At 41.2% G+C, this 21,810-nt stretch overlaps 2 protein-coding genes across 3 annotated transcripts; both read right to left on the reverse strand.

Moving 5' to 3' along the window:
• Positions 1-219: 219 nt before the first annotated feature.
• On the reverse strand, positions 220-10,605 carry CDO1 (cysteine dioxygenase type 1). 2 transcript variants are annotated; one of them, XM_064736459.1, is made up of 5 exons: positions 10,342-10,605; positions 8,134-8,211; positions 6,050-6,207; positions 3,468-3,637; positions 220-1,292 (listed from the first exon to the last, which is right to left on the reverse strand). In XM_064736459.1, the coding sequence occupies exons 1-5, from the start codon at positions 10,521-10,523 to the stop codon at positions 1,263-1,265; spliced, it is 618 nt and encodes a 205-aa protein (XP_064592529.1). In that variant the 5' UTR covers positions 10,524-10,605; the 3' UTR covers positions 220-1,262. The 2 variants fall into 2 exon arrangements, with proteins under 2 accessions (XP_064592529.1, XP_064592531.1); XM_064736461.1 differs by having other exon boundaries at positions 1,088-1,292; positions 3,464-3,637; positions 10,342-10,594.
• A 6,744-nt stretch (positions 10,606-17,349) lies between these two features.
• Positions 17,350-21,803, reverse strand: ATG12 (autophagy related 12). Its single transcript, XM_064735506.1, has 4 exons — positions 21,611-21,803; positions 21,331-21,467; positions 19,806-19,868; positions 17,350-19,449 (listed from the first exon to the last, which is right to left on the reverse strand). The coding sequence occupies exons 1-4, from the start codon at positions 21,780-21,782 to the stop codon at positions 19,390-19,392; spliced, it is 432 nt and encodes a 143-aa protein (XP_064591576.1). The 5' UTR covers positions 21,783-21,803; the 3' UTR covers positions 17,350-19,389.
• Between the last annotated feature and the right edge of the window lie 7 nt (positions 21,804-21,810).

A 21,810-nucleotide genomic window follows, 5' to 3' on the forward strand; every position in this document is an offset into this window, starting at 1 on the left:
ATATTTTCTAAAAATTTGACACAGCCTCTCTGGAAATGGGATCTCATAAAGTAAATGTTTCCTGGGCTTGTTAATATAGAGGGAACTATGTGACTCAACCCAATACTGATAAAATTTAAACTGCTGTCTGACTAACCAGCAGTCACCTACGAGACTAGGAGAACACATTCCCTACTTGAGAATATGTTATTAACTGCATTAAATGAATGAGATAGATAATCTCCGTCACTCATCTTTACTGATTTTTATGTGTTTAATTACAGTTAACTCTTTTCAAGAAGGTTCTTTCCCTGTGACTAAATCTGGAGGATAAAATTAAACATCAGCACACTCAGCGACAGAACTCCCCCCAACTTAATTTGAGTCAGGATTCTTTGCATGTTTGACACACTGCCAGCTTTTAAGTATTTTTTAACAGTGTATTACTTGGAAAAAAAATTCATGAGGAATGTGGATTTTGGTAAAGTGTGATGAGTATTTTAGTTACAGTGAAAAAAAAGTTTAAAACTCTGAAATCAGTGCAGAAATCCAGTTTTATTTCAGTTTTCTTCTTCATTAGCTACACAGAATACTTTGGAAACTGGACATTAGCTGAATTAAGTATTATTAGTCTTCTTAAACGTCAAATCTCTATGGAATCAGTTTTGAAAATCATCATGCATGAAGCATTTCTCTGTTCCTATTTAAAACTGACAAATTAAAGGATCTGACAAATTAAATTGTAAAAAAAAAAAAGGTAAAAAAATGCACAAAACTATCAAGATGGCCTAAAGCATTAAACCTAAAAGACTTAATTAAAAAAAAAAAAAAGGCACTGCTGTTAGTTGTATCTACTGTACTACCCATAGGTACAAGTGACTGGAAGCTTAGAAGTTTATATAGTTACTAATTACATTGAAAGCATACATCCCCATAGGTTTATTGAGAAGAATCAGATGATGTTTAAAAACCCTATTTCTGATATTCTCAGCGTGATAACCAAGGTGGAGCTTAAAAGGCGCTATAATTAGACAACCAGCTACTTAATTCTAACAGGAGCCTAAGAAAAGGCATCTAACCTCTGAAGCAGGTTATGGCACTAGTTAGCTTAGTGTCCCATAATTGGCATTTGCTCGAGGAAACTGTGTGTGGTCTGGAGGCTGCCCTAGAGTACTCCGATGTACAAGTAATGAAATGGATCTGGCTGTCAGCCTTAGCCATGCAAGTCTTCTGTCCCTGGTTAAACATTCAGCAGGTCTTACGCAAACGCGCGCTGATGCTTCTCAGTTGTTCTCCTGCGGCACTCCTGTAGCCTAAAAGGAAAGAGGAGAAGTTGTTGCTTTAAGGAAAGAAACTGTCACTGCCTATTTCATGGTCTCGTTGTGTACCTTTGTTCTCAGAGTAGCTCCTAAAAATACCTGGAGTGTATGTTTTCAGTGCTCCTTGACAGAGTTTTGTAGAAGGCAGTATGTGCCTGAAAAAGTCACCCTGTCTATTGGCTCTGGGTGACCACGAAAAAGCTCGTGGCAGAAGGGACTGCTGAGGACTGCTTCCTACTTCAGACTATCTTGTCTCCCCGATAGCCTGCTCTACTTCATTTTGACAGAAACTGCTGGAATGTCCAGCTTGGAAGACAGGCTGCAAACAGATACTGCCTCCCCCTGCAAAATTCCTGGTAGAAGAAACTGGTGTGCTGTGACACCCAACACAAAATCACATTTCTGTCAGTGGACTTTCCTATCAGTATTCTCATGTTTTGTACTTAAACTATGCAGTTACTCCAATGGGCAAGTCCTTTGACACACATACTATTTTTTTTTATTAAGCCCATATAACTTACTGTATGTTTCCTGGAGAGTTAGTTAATCAAGAATTCATCATGGCCAGAGGCCAGAAATCACAAGGTATTTACATATGTCTTTAATCCACAAAATTAAGACAGTAATTTTAGATAAAATTAAAATTTTATCTAAAATAATTTAGACAAAGAGGAAAAACTGAATGTGCTTTTGTTCAGCCAATCTTCTCACTCACAAAAGACAAACAAATTACATTACTCTCTTGATATTTATAATTTATAGATCTCTGCCTCCGTGGGTCCTTCTGTGATCTGGTAAGCAGAAGAAAGTTTGCTTTTCCAGTCTGTTCTCCAGAAACCAAGTCACTGAGACCAGAAGGTTTTTGTAGCATGAAGTCATTTTAGGCAGCTGAATGGTCCAGACTTTCTACCACCTTCTTGTTTAATGGAATTCCATTTAGAGGAATTCATGAAAGAGACCCGATGATTAAGATTTAGCTCTTTCCTGTAAGCCAGATTCACTGCCCCATAAATGGTGAAAACACAGCCAGATGGTTACAGATCAGGGCAGGGAAACACTCCAAGCCAAAATACCTAGTCTCACGTACTATCTTAGGTACTAAATATTCAATAAAGACTTAAAAGAAAAAGAAAGAAAACAAACACTGAACCCTTGCATTAATTTTGTTCAGAATTCTTCCACATTAATTACCCTTTAAAATCTGAACTATAAATTCAAATTTATTTCTCAAGAACTTTTCAAACTTGGGAAGGCTAAAATTTCTGTTTCAGCTGTTTGGTAATGTGGAAGGCTTCAGAGAAATAATTTACATCGTACTTGACAACTATAAAAAACTTTAAATCGATCTGACTAAGGACTCACTCTAGGGAACTCCTGAGCACTGAATTTCTGGCTTCAAGGAAAATGAAAGTGTTCAGTATCAAACAAAACTAAACAGTGTTTGAACATCTGTGGCTGAAAATCCAGAATCGGTCTTTTCTCCACAGGTAAGTAGTTATTTTTCCCAATGCGTGGAATAGTGCTGAAAGCCTGTTAACCTCTCCCACATGTTCCAGCTTGGTTGCTCCAAAAATGGTCTTAAGATTTCTTTCCTATCCAAATAAAATCACCCATTGCCCAAGAATGCAGACAACAGACAACTGGCCTACTCTTTCTCTCAGAGTATGTCTTACTCTGTGAATATTGTGATTATGAAGAATTGAATTGATTAAAGAAGCATTTACAGTAAGCTACAAGGTTTAAAACCTCTTGAAATGTGATCCCTTTTGGCAGGACAGCTCAGGCAGGAAACATCACACCTGACTAATGCTGGCCAAAACAATGTCACTACTTCACACTTTCCATGGGCTTGGTTGTATTTACCATAATTTGCGGCCTGAAGGTGCTTAACTAGTAGCAGATGTCTCACTAATGCTCTCTGCTCAGAAGGAGAGGAAGGCAACAAAACAGGGAACTCCACATAAGGGAACTGCAGCTTGACCAATCCAGGAGTACTTGAAAACAGGTTTTATCTGATCCAAGAGGGGATGGCCCAGGAAGAGCAGAGGTGCTGACCTGACCCTCCTGCATGTCACCGCAGCCTGTGCAGGCCGCAGGGCAGCCCCCTGTGCCCATCCCCACAGCGCCAGAGCCCATGGCTGGGTGAGGAGCCCCTCATCTTGTACTTACACAGACAGTCCTTTCTCCAAACTGGCTGTAGAAGGTCATTGTGACTTTGTGCTTGTGCCCAGTCCTCTGATCAAAGGTGTTGCAGGTGTTGAAGGGTGGGCTGTACAAATGCAGGCTGACAGCAGGCTCTGTGTGGCTTATGTTCTCCACACGGTGCAGGCCAATGGAGTCTACACCAGCAGAGGCACAAAATGGCAAAAAGAAGGTGTGTTAGCAGGAAGATCCAATGAGATCTCAATTGCCTAGAAAAAATACTTTTTAAACTGTAACTCATGAGCAAATCGGCATGGCCACACTTTTACGGGCAACAAGTAACTCAGTACAGGGAATTTGACTGGTGTTCTCTAGCACAGATTTCTAAATACACTGGTAATTCAAAATGTGTTATTGCCTTCCACAGTTCATGTAATTTCTAGATTATCTGCCACAGGATAAAGGCCAACAGAAATCCCAAAAAATTAAGGAAGACCATACTGTAAATATTTTTCTAGCTCTCATTCCCAAAGGATTTCAAGCTCATTTATTTTCCTAGGAGACCTGTTGCTCTACATGCTTCAGAAGCAGGAAGGGGGCAAAAGCTTTTGTACTTCTTTACAAGTAACAAGGATATCAGTCACATTGAAAGTCAGCTATGTGTATTTGGGGCGTGGACTTATGGGCAGACATATGGTATCTTCTACTGCAGGCATCTGTTTCCTAATGAATCCCTCTAGTTTATTGGTTTGGAGAACACATTTTTCATTTGTTTTCGCTTTCCTATAAAGCAACTAATCAATAGTGACTGACACACTTCCAATCATGACTGAATAGTAAGCATAATCAAGCTGTTACAGAAAAATGTCACATATGAAGAATCACATCCGTGAAACAAGCCATGTCCATTCTATACTAAAATGGAGGTTTTGAGTTACTTAAAACAGACCTTGAATTTAATTTATGACTCTGCTCTAAAAACATAAAATAATGAATTTATGATCCTGCTGTAAAAACAGCTCAGGCCTTTGAACTTGAATTTGTTATATAATACCTGGACGCGTATTGTGCAACATAGCCATGGTACCCTGAGAGTCGTGAGCACACTCTTAAGTCTGATTGGAAGCCCAAAGTGTTGTTAACATACTTTGTCTAAATAGAGGATGTAGCAGTTGGGGGAAAGTCCTAAATATTTGCTCATCTAACGGAGAACTCAAATAAACAGGGTTTAGTTGTTTCTGACCCTTATGTACAAGAGCAACCAAGAAGCACACAGTAGAATCATGAAGGCACTTGCTATCAATGTAATTATGGCAATCAGCACACTGTCAGTGTTTTCCTTCTGCTTGTTTAACATGTTCCTTTTAAACCAAAACATCTGTTATGAAACATGGCAGAGATCCAAACAGCCTCAGAGAACTGGATACCAAATTTGTTTTAAACAACTGAGGAAGCTTTGGGTAAGATGCACACAGTCTGCAGTTGCTTGCATTGGAAAGGACTGCATATGTAGGGAAACCTGACTGAGGTGGAGAACCCATGTCCCTGGCACAGGAGCATCAGCAGATGTGTCAAGCCATTTCCTGCCCTATCAATTCAGTGTTTTCATTTAGCACAGCAAAGCTTCAACAGAGGGCTGCAGAACACCAGTCTTTCTCCTCAGTGCCCTCACCCTGGCTAAGTTCCTAACCCAACCTGAGTCTCCTTCTAGCTGGGAAGCTCCCAAGGCCAGTCCCTCTAGGTGTTTTACCCATGACATGTAAAGCAGATGACCTGCTTTTCTGCTGCTTCACCTTTGTTCTGTTGAACTCAAAGTGGTCCAGCACAATGTGCAGGGTCTTTCACAGCACCACCACACATTACACCCAGATGGCAACTCCAGGATGGTCTCCAGCAAAGCAGGAGGTGGTAATAGTTACAGGTACATGTGATGATGGCATGCATTTAGGTACTTAAAAAGCCTTACTAATGGAATCTTAAGTCATTCGCAACATTGTGTTTTTTTTTTTTTTTTGTAGATTGAGAATTTCAGTTTTGCTCACACTGCACTTCAGCACTACTGCCTTTTGTTGATTTGAACAAGAAGTAGCACTGTCACAGGTTTCTGTTCCTGGCTGGTCAATTTATTTCATAGACAGTTTCTACATTTTCACCATAAATTTTCCATGACTGAGTAAAAGGATTACTTCTTTGAGAACCAAAAAAAAAAAAAAAAAAAAAAAAAAAGGCAAGGTGATCAAGCTATCTAAACTTTGCTTCTCTTATTTCTTAAAAAAATGCTATAAAAGTTTATATTTATAAGCAATTACACATAATCATCAGGGGCACAATACTAAAGGCTGTTTGGACTAGAGGAGAGACCCAGTATACTATTATTATTATTGCTACAAGCAATTGCTACAATGTTTTAAGAGTGAGTGAAAAGCACATTTTTGATGCGGTTGTTTATTTTACTGAATCTAAATACAGGCTTGTGCAGAGTCTAAAGAGTCACATTCTTAAACTGTGCATAGAGTCATAGGTATTATACTGTTAAATGTAGGAGACAAAATTCTGTTAGGAATAAGACTCATGGACAGATAATTGTCAAAACAAGCTTAATATCTTACCATTAATGTAGGCACACTGATTTTCCCTCAAAACTCGTTCTGACTTCTTAGTCATTTCACCATTTCCTTTTTTCTCAGGCCATTCAAACAGAGTCTCCTTTAGATTTCCCTGGAGGATCTTCATAAAGCAGTGTGAGTCAGTGTGATCATGGATACTGCTATATATGTAAAAAGAATAACCAAACTCAGTGTGATACGCATATTTAATTTCAGTGTAAGACAGACAACATAGCATACTGTATGAGGACAAAACCTTAGAATGAAATTCCATTCCACAAGGGACGTGCATTAAGGGATGTCTACTTACACTGCTGCTATGGAAATATATTGAACTAAGTTCATATACAGCAGGATTTGGAGAAAAGTCAGATATTGGTCAGCCTATGACTTCAATATGGAGAACCACAAAGAAAGTCTGGAGAAAGGAGTAGGGCTGAAAATTTCTCCAGAATGCAAAAACTCTTCTGGGCCAAGAAACAAAACAATGCTTCTACCATGATCCCAGGAAAAGGCTGATATAAACTTGCAAGTATACCTGATCTCTGCAAATCCACCATGCTCACTTCCAAAATATGAAGAAATGAGCTAATGCTGCTTAATTTCTATAGCTCCTTTACTGCTGGGATTCACATGCATCATTGAAAAAAAATGCCATACTTCTCACTCTGAGAGTGCTAAATACAACCAGCGATACTAAGCTGTTAATTTCACTGGCATTTTCATGTTAAAACTCAATAGAATCTGGTAAGATTTGTTTGCTTTCTTGATCTCTCTTCTTGCTCTGAAGCATATTTTATTTGCCACATTTAGAGATTACATATGGGTTAGATATTTAGTTTAGTATAGTTAATTTAGTTTATTTTTCTTTTAGTGCAGGAGTAACTGTTATACAAATAAACAGGATTAGGACAAAGGGAGAGCTCTCCACTCATTGGGGCAAAAGAGAAGAGGGAATTTGACCCTCTGAAGTACAGCGCTAATAAGTTTCAATCAAAAACCTGGTACTTGTACATTACTGTTTCTATTCAGCAAAAATTAGGATTTCTTGCAAAGTGAGATGCTGAGAGAGCAGGGCTTGCTTCAGGCACAGAACACTTCACAAATGCTACTTTGTCATGGTCCTTCCAAATAATGAGAAAATCTGACCTTCTTCTTGCAGGAAGCAAAACTAGCTTGTCTCAGTCTAGCTGTAACAAATGCCCATCCAACTTGAACACAGTTTAACATAAATTACAGGCTGTGTGGGAATAGCCTAGGAGGAGTAGAGGTGGTGAGCTCAGTTTCTGTATTGCTCTGAGTTTCATATTATGGCATCCTCTAAAGAATGCCGTACATGATCAATTGCAACAAACAACAAAAAAAACCACCCAAAATACTGTTCCAACATCTCCTTAGCTTTTCTATTTAGATTTGAGAATATTCAGTCCAAAACCTGCATATTTGCTATTGCATTTTTTGCTTCAGCCCACACTTAGTGAAAGACCTTCCAAGAGACAGATCCTGCCCTGACATAGTGTAGGACAACACAACCAAGTGTACAGTCTATGCACCTGACTTGGGAGGCCACATCAGCATTATGATCCATTTTGAGGGAAGAGATGAGATGCACAAACCTAGAGAAAGCCAAACAGTTCTGGAAAGGGGCTCCCTCCTCCCCATCGGTAGTCCTAATCAAAATCTACTTTTCTCATCTTGCCACAAGGCAGATTTAAACACCCTGAAAGAATGAAGACTATTTAAACTGCACCTAGTCCTGCTTCTGAAGTCGGGTGTTATATGGGTCTGTTGTATGGGACAGGTTGGGCAGGGTCATATCTCTGGGACTAAAACCAGTAGAGAAGCTTAGCTTTTGTAGAAAAACAAAGCATTTTTGAAAGAGTGCTTTACAAATGGCCATGGACTACAAACTTGCAAAAGTTACAGCAGATATTCAGGACTGCTATACTAATACACTGCTTACTTTCCAGACACCTTCTGATAGATCCCATAGGACTTATTTATTTTTCCTCTATTTTGAATGACAAAGATACAAAAGATGTGGGGAATTTATATGTTTGCTAAAATCATAGTTTTTAAATACAAACCTGCCATGACCTTCACCCCAGCACAAGATCATCAAGTTGAACTTTCCATTTCCACTGTCCACAAGATTTCTTGTGTACCTGAAATACAAAATGTTTGCTCTTAACTGTACTAATATGTCTATAAAATAGAAAATTATACAAACATGTTTATGGAAGAAGGTTGTGACATACAAAAACTATTTTTCTTCTGTTTTCTTGAAATGTAAGTTTTACTTAGAAAAAATGAAATTGCATTTATAAGTTTGGCATTTTTTGGTAAGAGATATTTTTCTGGGAGGGAAAAGGAATATCTAATATTTTGAATACTATTTCTTTTGAATTACATAGATGATTGGAGTTTGGGAACTGTGAGTCAGACTAGAGTGGTACACAGGATCAAATCAAAATGGTTATTGAATGAAGTCACTTCAGCAGCTGGCTTATAATTAGAAACAGAGGACTGCAATGAAACAAGAAAAATACATAGTTACATTCTTCTGCAGCTCCTTTTCTGATATTCTTGGCTTTCCTTCTCTTACACAGAACTCATTTGTACAAAGCCAAAATAACAAAGGATGAAGATGCCAGACTTCCTGCTCATGGTCCTCCCACTCTGTTCCTGAAAGTTCCATGTCTTGTATTGTAGCATTTTTGTGTGGATAAAGCACCTCTGAGGGACGTTTTGCCAGCATCTACTTCTAAACAAAGTTTATTAGAGCAAAATTTCTTTTCAAACAACATCTTGTGTTTGTTTCCTTTTACTCTCCTTTAAGTTTCCCCTGAATGGCTGACCACCTTGTTCAATTGAAAAGTTCATTAGAGAAGGGATTTGGATTTTGCTCCAGCTTCCCATAGAGTGACCCTTCTGATCTGGGTCTGATGCTATGGTACAAGTAGCTCAGTGGGAGACCTTCAGATTTAATTTTAGCAGCAGTCATGAGTATTTGCACTTCACCAAGTAAAGAAAATATTTATGCCTACCACGGTATGCCTCAGTCTCACCTGAAAAATGCAAGCAAGGGCACACAGAAAATGCATTGATGTCAATTGAATACTTTCAAATTAGTATCCCCATAAGTCCACTCTATTTTACTCAAGAAAGGATGCTCATAAAGAACTGCTTTCAAAGGAAACATCTATATCTATACACTGCCTCTCACTGTATCCACAATGTGTACATATATTACGCAGACTTATTTCTCCTATGATGTCAGAAAACAACTAATCAATGCTGGCATTTGAGAAGACTTCTCAAGCACTGTTATTTCTGTACAGGTCTGGCTGGACAAAAATAAATTTATAAATAACAAATAATAAATAAATATATAAATAAAAGGTTGCCACAACCAATGTTAACATACTTTGTTTTCCTGATTCTTAGTTTCCTATGTTCTGTTACAAATGTCATTATTTGTTCCAAATGGAAGATAGTCACAGAGAGGTGGAAGGAGGCTAAAAAAGTCAAGCTAGAATGATGCTGTCACAATGCCACAGGTTAAAAAGAAGTTTTGAAGTTTGAGGTGTTTGAGGGGTTTTGTTTCTATGTTCGTTTTTTAAAGAAAACACTCGAATAAAATGTATTTATCTTGAAATTTAAAACAGCGAAGCCAACAGCGGCAGAGATGAATCAGTCGCTGGCAGAGCAAGAGGAGTTAGAACCCCAACAGGTATTTTCCTTCCAGCCGGTGAGCAGCAGCAGAAAGCCTCGCTCTGCCCTGCGCCGGAGCCCGGGGCAGCTCCCGGCCCGCCGACACGGCAGGGCGCGCAGAAGGCACCGGCTCGGCCACAGACCCCGAGTGCGCCGTGAGTGCGGGTCCCTCTGCGCGCCCCCCGCGTTTCTCCCGGGCTCCTTCTCCCCACCTTGTGGTTTATCGCTTATTTCGGGGTCTGCGGCACGCGGCTGTGTCTCCCCGGGCCATCGCGGCCCCCTGCCCGGAGCGGGAGCGGTCGGGGGCCGGGTGCGGGGCCGCCGCCCGCCGGAGCCGCGGGGCCGCCATTGGCCGCGGCCGCTCCGCCCGCTCCCCGCCCCCGGTCTCGCCGCGACCCCCGCCCCGCGGCCTCTGCCCCGCGGCCCCTCGGCGCCGCCGGAGGAGCTGTCGGCCGGCTCCAGGCGGAGGCGGGAGGGGCTCGCCCGGCGTCGCTGCTGATCCCGGTCCCCGTCCGCCGCTCTGCCTCGCCGCCGCTGCCGCTTGCGTGGCCGGGGGCTCCCTGCTCCGGGGTGTTCTGTACCTGTACTGGTCGAACTTGGCGTACTGCTGCCACTCCTCAGGGTTGCTCTCGTACGACTCCATCAGCGCCTGGACCTCGTCCACGCTGACTTTATCCTCGGCGAATATCTGATGGAGGATACGGATCAGCTCCTCCAGGCTCCGCGCCTTCCAGGTCTCCGTCTGCACCGGCTGTTCCATCATTGCCGGTCGCTCCCGTGCCGCCTCCAGCCGCTGCCCCGGGCCGGCCCCCGCCGCCTGCCTTTATGCGCCGGGAGGCACGGCGGGAGCTCACCACCGCCCCGGCGGGCGGGCCCGCGGACAGCTGCCCGTCCCCGTCCCCGGGAGCGCGGCCACCGACCCTGGCGGGCGGGAGCAGCCGGAGGCGGCTGCAGAGGCTCCTCCACCGCCCGCTGCTGCTGCTCCGCCGGAGCCCGGGCAAAGCGGGGAAGGTCGGGCCGGCGGGCGTCTGGCGCTCCGGCATCCCAGCGGGGGAAATAGGAGAAGTGGCTATTGCTGCCGGGCGGAAAGCATCTCTCCCTCTGTCGGGGAGTGCGCTCTGCCCCTGCCTCCGTTACTCACACGTTGGTTTGAAAAAATACATGTAAAAGCTCTACTGAAAAGCAAAACAAGACACACAGCTATTTCAAGCACACAGAAGATTGTTGCTGGAGATTGCTTACAGGCAGCCTGCCCATTAACAGTGCTGTTTCTTGAAAGCCAGTGCACTCTGCAGGAACAATTAGGGCTGCTGTAACCATTAGCACTCAGAATGACACACAGAAACAGTGAATGGGACAAAACAGACCGTGCTAAAACAATAGACGGTGCTCACGCTCCTCAGTCTATCCAATCTATATACTGGCACCAGAACAAGTAGATACCACACCAGCCGTCTTCCTTCCACTTCAGCTGTTAATGAAATCTGTTATTAGTCTGTTATTAGTTGTAATTAATCTGTTATTAGTTATAAAAGCTGTTATTAGTCATGAATTCTGGCAACAGAATTCACTATACACCATAGAACAGTATTTGAAGAAAATCCATCTATTCTTTCTTAAAAAGGGTTCAGCTCTTCAGGTCTGCCTTATGATATGGATCTGGAAGTAAGCAGACTGGGGGTGTGGGCTGCTGTAGCTCTGAGGCTCAAAGGTGCTCACAACATTGGCAGCTTGCAGTTTCCCTTAGAGACAGTTATCTTAAGGGATTTTTAGCACACCTGCATTCTCTTCCCTCTCCCTGACCTGTACATGAAAGTACAGGCATGACAAAAAGAAGTGCCATTAATAAAGTAAATATAGCTTGAGAGGCTGAATGAATTTCTGACTTCTCTGCAGTAGGGAATACTTTCCCAGTTTTAAATGGAGCTGGAATCTAGCAAACTGGAAATAAACACAAATCAATGTACTGAATAGGTACATTTTCAGCCATCACTCCAGAACCTCTCCTGGCATACTGAAAGCAGACCCTGCTTTAACAGTATTTTGTAAATTATTGTTGGTGTGTGTATGAGAGAGAGAAAACTGCAATAATTTCAATTTTTTTTAAGGTCTGAGAGAACCTAAGACTATCCCAAATCTCTTAAACACAACTCTTGTGCTGATCTCAGCAGCCATGTCCACTCTTCTGGGCCAAATGCAGGTAATGTACAAGCATATCACTTCCCTAGGTAACTTTTTCAAATTCACAATTAAGAATGAGCCTTATTTCTTAACAAAATTTGCCTTTGTTCAATGTCAGCTCTTAGTTGGTACTCTCCAATGATTAGATGGACAAGTAGCACATTTTTCAGTACACCTCAGAAGTCTCACACAGCACCATTAAAACTGCTGTAGGTTAAAGAGAGTTTGAATTAGTATGAAATACCCTGTCATTTATTTCACTGGCAGAATTCACGATCTTTTGGCAGCTGCTGGAAGCACTGCCCAAAGGAATAGAACATCTCTCAAGAATAAAATGTAAGAATCACAATTATGGGTTCTGAAATGCAGCATGATGGTAAGTTTTCAAGTATTTTTTGTCTTATTCTGATATTCACAGGATCTGACAGAAACTAATTTCCAGCAGCTATATTTCTCTGTTTATTTGTACACCTGTGCTTGGAGGTATTTTCCCTGGTATTTAAATCCGGGGGAAAAATAGTTATGCCACTGCCGTTAATCCCTGACACTTCAGTACTTTGATTCCTTTGCCACAAAGTTGATGAGGTCATTAGTTAAACACTGCTAGTAAAAGGACATTTTATACCTCCCTCTGTTAAAGTAAGGGATCAGGCTGGATCTACCTACTGCAGTTTACAACTGCTGCTGTTTATTATAGTTTATATAGTTATACTTTTTATTTGCTCCTATTCAAAAGTGTTTACAGCTTTTAATTTGGAATTGTTCTTCAACCTACTTTTTGATGCCCGAAACGTCTACAGGAGTTGATTACTTGACTGACTGAACACCATTAGGAACAATATTTATGTCTCTCCAACTTGTGCTTTTGCTTATGCCCTATTAACAGAAATGGCACAAGGGTCTGAGCACATACAGCCGTTAACTGTCACTGAAAACTCAAAAAGAGAACACTGAAATCCACACAGCAAAGGAACTGTATTTACATTCTCAGTTGTGATTCTGCATAAGGAGACTGCAGGACTTTATGCACTATTTTTGCTGGAAATCATACACCTGAAGAAATGAACTCGTATATGTATTTCTCAAGTATCCTATTAAAAACTTGTCTTGGAGAAAAGGTGTTTGGACTTTAACCATAAAACCTTTGCTCTATGTACAAACGCCGAAGCACTCTGCTATTACCCAAAAGACAGGTATAAGAAAATCGAGCAATCATTTTATGTGACATCTAACTCCAGGAGACACTTACTAGCTGAAGAGCTCAGTCACTTACTGGCACATCATCTCCTACTGGGGTGCAGCTCACAAGGTTTCTCTCATGCTTTACTGAGGAAAATCTTCAAGTCAGATCAATGGAATTATCAAACTGCAGCATTAGACACTTTGCACCATGTACTAGGCCTGCAAATGTAGCTGTACTTTGTGACTGTACTTTATTTTATGTCTTGTAACTCCAAATAAAAATTGTGAGCTAGTTGAAGGTGGGATCCAAGATGTCTAAATGACCAGACTCTTGCGGCGAACAGCTATGTTGTGTCTCTTTGGTCTGTTAGCCTGGCCAGGCAATAGCACTTCAACACCCTCATGGGTATACTTACACCTCCTCTTCCAGATGAAATTACTTCCACCCCTTTTACTAAGTCACCTCTTTGTTAGGTCTCTGTTCACCTAAGTTTCTGATGTTTGTAGAGGGTTCTAAAGAGAAAACCTGGATCAGCAATTGTAGTGCAAGATTTGGGGCTACATGACTCAATGTAGTCATGAATCAATGTATCAGTGCAGCTGTCCCTCAGTTGTATAAAGTGAGATTGATCACTCAGTATGCAGGTGATCTTTGATGAAAAACTGCTGCATGCACAGCAACTCTCAAAAAAAGCTTGAGAACAATTGTATCAAACATCATGCAGTTAAACACCATCTTCAGGCTAAAAACATGAAGTAAAACACGAGTGAAATGAGGATGCCACAAACAAAATCATGTAGTTCATTGAAAAAAGCAGCAACTACTAAACGGCATGGGCTCTGCTGAAGGTAAAAGCAAACTCCAAACAATGCACTGAAGAGCTGTGTGGCATTAAACCTCACACCACAGAAGGGACTCTTGGAAGAATCAGTCTGATCCACTTTTGGTGGGGAATGTATATGCTATAAATAAAATACAAAATATTGACATTTTTCTCTGCAAGAAAGAGACTTAAATAAATATGTGGTCTTTTAAAATTTATGATATTTACGTGAGAAAGCCAAAGTACTGGCTAGCCTCCACATTAGGAACATTGCTGTGCACTTTTATGTGGAGATTTTTTTTCTTCCTTTAAGGGTTCCCATTAAGAGCTCTTTAGGGTTATTAGTTCTGTTACCAAACAGAATTCAAGGGAAACATCTTTATCTGCTTTAAATCATATACTGATATTTGCAATTGGAACATGTTAAGTCAAACCTTTTTTTAAGGTTAGGCCCTCAATGCAATTATATTCTAATGGCACGTTGTGTCAGTCGAATTTATATATACACATTATATAAACAATTTGCATGTGGAATCATTCCATAAGAAGATATAGAGCAAGGATTCCAAGACTCCTGTACTTTTAAAAAAAAAATAATTAAGTAATGTTCATCATCTACTTTTAATAAAGTAAGGTATGATGGTGCCAAGACATATAGCTAGTACCTTGCCACCATCTACATCCTGCATATTTAACAAAAAATGTTGCTGATTGTGGCTATTGGTAGGCATTTACGGCCTATCCATTTAGTCATTTAGAGACAATTGCATGGAGGGAATGCAGAGGAATAATTTTTTAAAAATTCCTATATTGTTCTTGAAGTTTGAAGAGAGACCATGTTTTTTGTCCCAGAGTTTAATTCTTCTTATTGCACATACAAGGGAAGAAATCTCACCTGAAATTTCACCTGTGTACTGAGCAACAAGTATCCCAAGGACTGATCCCTGGCACCACCATTGATTGATGAAATCTGTTCTGTGCACGGGCCAGCTTGCACAGAACAGATTTCATCAATGTTATTTACCTCCTGAACTCTGTAATAGGCCAATCACATCCCATGTGCCCACCAGAAATGGTACCTTGCCAGTTCCTGAATTGAGCACAGGCCAAAACCTGCGCCAGCAAGTGTTCTAACAACCAACTGTACAGATGACTGGGCTACAGTGTCCCAGAAAATTTCCTGGCACTACCAAGTCTAGTGACATAGATGTAGTGTGACAGGCTTAACATTAAGCCTTTAACATACTCATTTTGGTCTCAGTCAAAAATGTGATTGAATCTTTTTTAACCACCTATTTTAGGAAGAAACAATCTCTAAATGAGCTTTTGTCACTCTAATTCTGACTAAAAGAGGCATCTCACAACATTATTGCTATTAAAGCAAGAGCAAAGTGTGGGGTTTTGTGACATTTAGCTTTGGAAGCACATTAAACATGGTACTAACAAAGCTGAAGCGTGGTCTTTGCAAACAAGAAATGCATTTTACAGGTTTTCTTGTCAAATGTTTTTCTTCTTATGATGATCCAATACAAAACAAGGCTAAAAACCTTTTATTTTTTAATGCACATTGAATTTTATACAAGCTTGTAATAGTCACAGTCCTCATGAAAAACTCCAGAGTTAAAGGAATTTTTTCTGCCCCCCTTTTTTTTTCTAACCCTTAAGATCAAGATGTTGTAGTAAGATAATATCTTGAATAACCTTTGTATAATATCTCTCAAGAATAACCGAGACTTCAGGGTAGTCAAGAGCAACGTAAGCTAAAAAGCTGTGCAAACAAGCAGAATTTGATTTGCAAAATGAGAATGAACAGTGACAATCGGTAAATAGAAGCTGCTTTGGCATTGGAAGGAGTTGGAAAAATGGATGTGTGGATTTCCAGCCCCCTCACCATGACTTTACTGTGTATCAGTATATTCAGGTTTGAGTTGTGGGGATAGTTAACACAGACACATCTTCTGTTAAGATCTAAGCAGTAGTTTTCTGAGACTTTAAAGTCCTGGAAATGATGACATCTGCTCAGTATGCTCACAGGTGGCACAACTGTGTATTTTATAATTTCATTCTTGATGTAACTTAAGTTTCATTTAGCTTCTTCAGGTTTCCATGTGCATTTAAGACTAGTTCAAACTACAAATTAGAAATCTATAATTAAATCTAGTCTCTAAACCATTATAATAATTCATAAAAATACTGTCTCAGAGTGTGAAGGGTTTGCATCTGGTGACTATTAACATGAAACAGGGTAAATGAATTTTGCATAGAATTACTTTTTAATATCAGGATGTTGTGAAGTACTAGGTCTTTCATAAAAACAGTGTAGTAACTTCCCTTTCCAATACTTATCTTATTTCTCAGTCTTTAAAAATTATTCATTGAATTTTTTTCAATTTGTTTTTTCCTGTTAATTCAGCAGTTACATTAAATCAAGTGAATTAAATTACATTACAAATATTGGCAGTTCAGTATAGTAGCATATCGGTTGAGCACAAAACTCTGAGTAAATCTAGACTTTAATTTTTGTTTTGTACAACTCTCACTGATCTGTCCAAGAGACAGTCTTTACTTTCATGCCCTTTTTCTCCCACTATAGCAATTGAAGTCACTTAAATGACACCAAATGCGGAGAACACAGCTCAGGTTCTACCTGGGCTTCTTAGGTTTCCAATTTACTGGAAATATTCTTTTCAAAGAGAAAAGCATATCAGGACAATCTATGATTTTAGAAGCTATAACTGTCCCTTTTTAAAATAGGAGATTCAACATGTCTCTTGCACGTTCTAAAAGCAATGTACTGGGAAGCACTTATTTGTTTACTTGACGCATAATCTACTTATCATGTTTGCAGTATGGTTTGTTACTTAATAATACGAGCAAGGAAAGTTTTCTGCCACCTAAAATCACACCTCAGCTCCAGACAGAGTCCATGGTCCACAAAGAGCTACCAGAGGTAAGTACTGACCACCTCCCTGATGCAAGGTACAAACCCAAAGGGAAAATGTCAAAAAGGAGAACTCTCTCTGTAAAGAAGGTACGGAAGTCACATGGGGGAATTAGCAGAACTGGAGCTGGCAGTCAATAAAAGGAACAGAATAAAGGCAGCCGCTTAGGAGCACTGAGAAAACAGAAAGCAAGGGCTGGATCAGTAAGTACTCGCTGTATACTGGCAAACTAGACCCCAAGAAAAAATTACTTGGGGTTGGAAAGAAATTAAGAGTAGAAAAATGCTGAAGCAACCAGCAAAAAGCAAGTACTGTTCAGGGAACAAGCTGAATCTTAGATAAATTAATAATTCAAAGCTTCATGATTCATTTATCCAGGTCCAAAAATGCATGTGGTATAGGAGGAAATCCAGACCATTACTATGGGTTTTACATTATTGGATTATCACATTTTGAGGAATTGAGGCAAACGATTTTTTATTCAACTTCAGAGGATAAAAATTATTTATAAATTCAGCATAAATGACAACCTTCTATAATTAGTTGGCAGACACAATGCCCTATAGTTCTTCAAGATCTCAATGTCTTTTGACTTTTTAAAACCAAAACACAACGCCCCCAGTACACACACACATCAACCTTCTTGCATCACTTCTTAAGAGCACATTTGCAGTTTATCAGTAGTTTCATTTGTTAAGTTCAAGTGAGGTGAAAGGCACCAATAGAACATTCTTTAAAGAGAACCAGACTAGTAGCTTATCTTAGGTAAACATACTGTCACACGGGAGAACAAACTACTTATATTTGTAAGGCCAGCATGTGGACATACTATGAAAAAGATTGAAAAAGAGCCCTAGATAAAACTATGCAAATACCTTTGTCCTTGTGTACCCTCTAGTGGCTGTCGAGGTTATGCTGGCATCACAGTAACTAAGCAGGCAATGTCCTCAACCAGACAGAATCAGAGTGCTTCCCTCTGCAACAGCTCTTTTAAAGAGATGGAGATTCATGAGATCAGGGTTCTGAGCAGGCAAAAGTATTGATTATTTGAAGTTTAAAGTTTACAACAAATTCTGCCTTGTTAGTTTAATGAAGTGAATCCAAGTTTTCCACTTAAACAGTGCCAAGATACATCAAGCAAGGCATATAGCAAGCATTCAGAGCATGTGCCTGTGTAACAGTGGCGTATGTGCACGCTGCACGCAAACTGTGGCAACGTCAGTAAGTTAAGCGGGGTATTTATTACTCTTCCAGGTGGAAAAAAATCCAATACACAGGCTGCAGAGACTACATAAGAGCGACTTATGGATGAAATAGCAGTTCCAGACTACAGTAAAAACATTATTTAAACTAGAAATGGCTGTTTTGTCTGGTTTGTGCTGAAGAACTGGATTACATCAGGGACAAAAACTGTTATCCAGTATAAGAACATTCTCCAAGCAAACAACTAACATTTAATTTGGTTCAGCTTAAACAAACATAAAAGACTGTACAACAGACACTTCAAATAAACCCACTAAAAATCTCCACCCTCACACCCAAACTCCCCAATAAATAAAAGCAAAGGTCAACACCCTAGCCAAGGTACAAAGTCCTCTCAATAATGGAAAAAACCTCAAGTCAATTCTCACAGCTATGATTTAGCAAATATAAATTGCATACTACTATTTAGTGGACCACACAGCTGGTAAAACATGAAAATTAACAACAGTAAAAAAGAGAATATATAGAGGTTTTAGCAGCTCATATTTACTTTTTCAAGAACTCTAAATGCAACTTGCAGCTACATCATTCAGCTAAAGATGCAAGTCATTAAACGGTGTAAGAAGAAACATCTTGAGAGCTGCTGAAGTGTTGAGCCTTCAACAAATCATTACAAAATTTGTGCAGGAGGGAAGCATTGTGAGGCCTCTAATAATGCTGTGCCATCCTAAATTAGGTATTCAGCTTACCAACACGATGAAGGCAAAGGGTGGAGTAATTAGACTAGATAACAACGCCTATATATTACAAGAAAAAAAAATCAAAATAGTGTCTTGAAATAATATGAGATAATGCACATTCAAGATGAAGATTTCACAAAGAACAGGATGCCCACCACAGATGTACAACACATAAGCAGTAAACTGAATCCCAGGCTACATGTACAACAGACATTACTTTTAATCAAAAGATTCTCTTATCTTCAGTACAATATATGGACAGAGGTGTCCAGTCAGTCCTGCAGACAACTGAAAGTTTCCCTTCAGATACAGCAATTAAGTATTCAGCAACAAGAATGCTGGCTCTACTGTACATGGCAAGTGCAGGTGTTTTTTCTGTATCCCAGATGTACATCAGAAAAAAAGCCATGTGATCGTATAGCCTAACCAGGTCTTTGCTTATTCATCTTTACCATATGTTCATAGGCAGCAGTGCAAAAATTCCTCTTTCTGTGTGTTTACAGCTTAAGTTAGTCCTTTCTCCTATTTTGAAGATAAAACCTGAACAACTGTGTTATTCATCCCCATGCCTGAGTTTTGCAATAATGCAGTACAAGCTTGCCATCACTTCCAAAACACTGCAAGAAAAAGAAAAAAAACAATAGCAGTTACAATTACTCATGGGCTAGCATATACATGAAGCAAAACAAAAAGTCTTCCCATCAGACGAACATGTCATGGAATATTGTCATGAGAAAGCTCCCCATTACAGTGAGAGGCATGGAAACACACTGCACATGAAGGAATGCATTTCCAGAGACTGCACGAAGTCACATCTCTTTGGACTCTGTTCACACAGATCAGTAAACATCAATTACACTACAATTAAATGCAAGCTATTACTGCTAGGGGCAGTGGGAGATTTCAAGGGCCGGAGGCATGCAGGCAAATCCTGCTAAATGCATTTGGAAAGGATATTCAGGATGAAAGTTACCTCATAGAGGGTCCCCACTTCCTGGTCTGGAGACGGAGCAAAAGACTGGTTTACGTATATGAACTGCAAGAAAATGAGGGAGAAGAGATGGAGATAGCACAGGATCCCACTGGGAACAGGGAGGAATCATTCTGCAGTCAAAAGTTCTGCTATTAATCTTTAAGCATATAACAGAATACGACCAGTTACTATCATTTTCTCTTCAGTGTGGAGGTGCAACAAGACTATGAGGAGTCTCCTCTGTCTCACCAGTCGACCAAGCCAAAGTAAACGTACTGACTTCCTTTTCCTGCACGCTGACCCATTACTCTCCCAAACAGCCGCACAAAGGGTTTAGCTCTTGTTCTTATTTCTGCCCAAACCACTCACTCACTATTCCATATTTGCTCAATTAGAATGGCAACACAGAAATAAGAAACATCTTGTTCTATTTTCAAGTCATCCTTTTCACTTCCTGCTCCAAAAAATAGATTTACATGTATAGCAGCTAATCCTCAATGACAAAGAGGGCCTTGTGATCTGCTGTGTGGGGCAACAGTGGACACTGGGGTATCATGTGCTATTTCCTAATAAAATATATAAAATTCCTAGGGCTTTGTTTTTGAAGCATAGCCTTAGGCTTCAGCCACACAGGAAGGCTATGTGCTCCTGGGTTCTTTTGTGCTGAGGTAATAAGATGATAGTCACAGACTCCAACTGTTCAGAATGTCCTTGGTCAACATCATACTTATCACTCTTCTTTGAAATATTAAACTATGGAAAAGCAGATCCCTCATGATTTCCAGGTGAATCAGAAGGCCAATGCATTTATGCCTATATACTTAAATAAGATACACCAAACAAAGAATAGAATGAATTTGGCTACACTTTAGTTGACTACTTTAATGAGGCTAGCTTTAACTATGTGTATCTTCAATAAAAACTTTGGACTGTACTGAGAGTTCACTGCAGGAAAACAAAATCAGTGCCACTGTATTTCCAGCTCTTCCAGTATTACTGTGAGGCCACTTTGGCTAGTCACTTCCGCAGCAAGGAATCCATAAATAACACTGGCAATCTGCTGCCCAAGGACAAACACCTCCCAGCTCCCCATTTTAAAAGCAAAATCACTCCTATGACAGTAGCTAAACTATTTTAGATGTGAGTTCTGAAGGAAACAGACACTCAGATTTAGGAAGCTGATCACAAAAACCTCTGGACTGCTTCTCCAATACTCTGTCTCTATACCTAGTTCCACCAGGTACACAGTGCCTAGCAATGTTTCCCTGGGACACACGGCTGCCCAGCGTGCACACAGCTCTGGCTGACAGACACCGAGAAATACAGACACTGCACATAGCCACAGCGTGCTGCACACACCCACAGCTCGCTCTATATTACATCCTAACTCTACTTGGAACAGTTCTCTCGGTGCTGCTACTCCAGGTTTCCTGCAGGCAGCTGTAGCCTAGATTTCAACAGTGTCTTTGCAGGTTTGACAACGGGGGCCCTGCGCACGCAGCCCCCGCCCAGTGCCCGCCCGTACCAGCTGCTCGGAGGCCATCAGCTTCAGGAACTTCTTGATGAAATCCACGAGGCCCTGGATGGTCCGGGTCCGCTCCACCGCCCACTTCTTGGTCCTCATGATGGGGGTGTCGCCCACGGCCTTCAGCAGCACGTCAACTGCGGGGGGCGCCCGCCGGGTCACAGCGGGCCCGTCCCCCGCCGCTCATAGGCCCGCGCCGCCCGCCCGCGCCGCCCATTGGCCGCCACGCCTGCCCGTCACCGCGCCCGCCCGCCCCCGCGGAGGCCTCCCACCCCATTACTTTTCTTTTTCGCGTCGCCGGCGGGCTCTTCGGTGCCCGGCGACCCTGCCGGGGGTGGGCCCGGTTCTCCGGGCCCCGCCGCGGCCCCGCCCTCCGCGGCCTCCTCCCCGCCGTCGCTCCTGCCGCCGCTCTGCGCCGCGGCGGGCGACGGCTGCTCCTCGGGCTCCGCCATGATGCCGCTGCTGCGCGGGCGGCGGGAA

This window comes from Zonotrichia leucophrys, chromosome Z (assembly GCF_028769735.1).
Source record: "Zonotrichia leucophrys gambelii isolate GWCS_2022_RI chromosome Z, RI_Zleu_2.0, whole genome shotgun sequence".
In the NCBI taxonomy this organism is placed as follows: Eukaryota; Metazoa; Chordata; class Aves; order Passeriformes; family Passerellidae; genus Zonotrichia; species Zonotrichia leucophrys.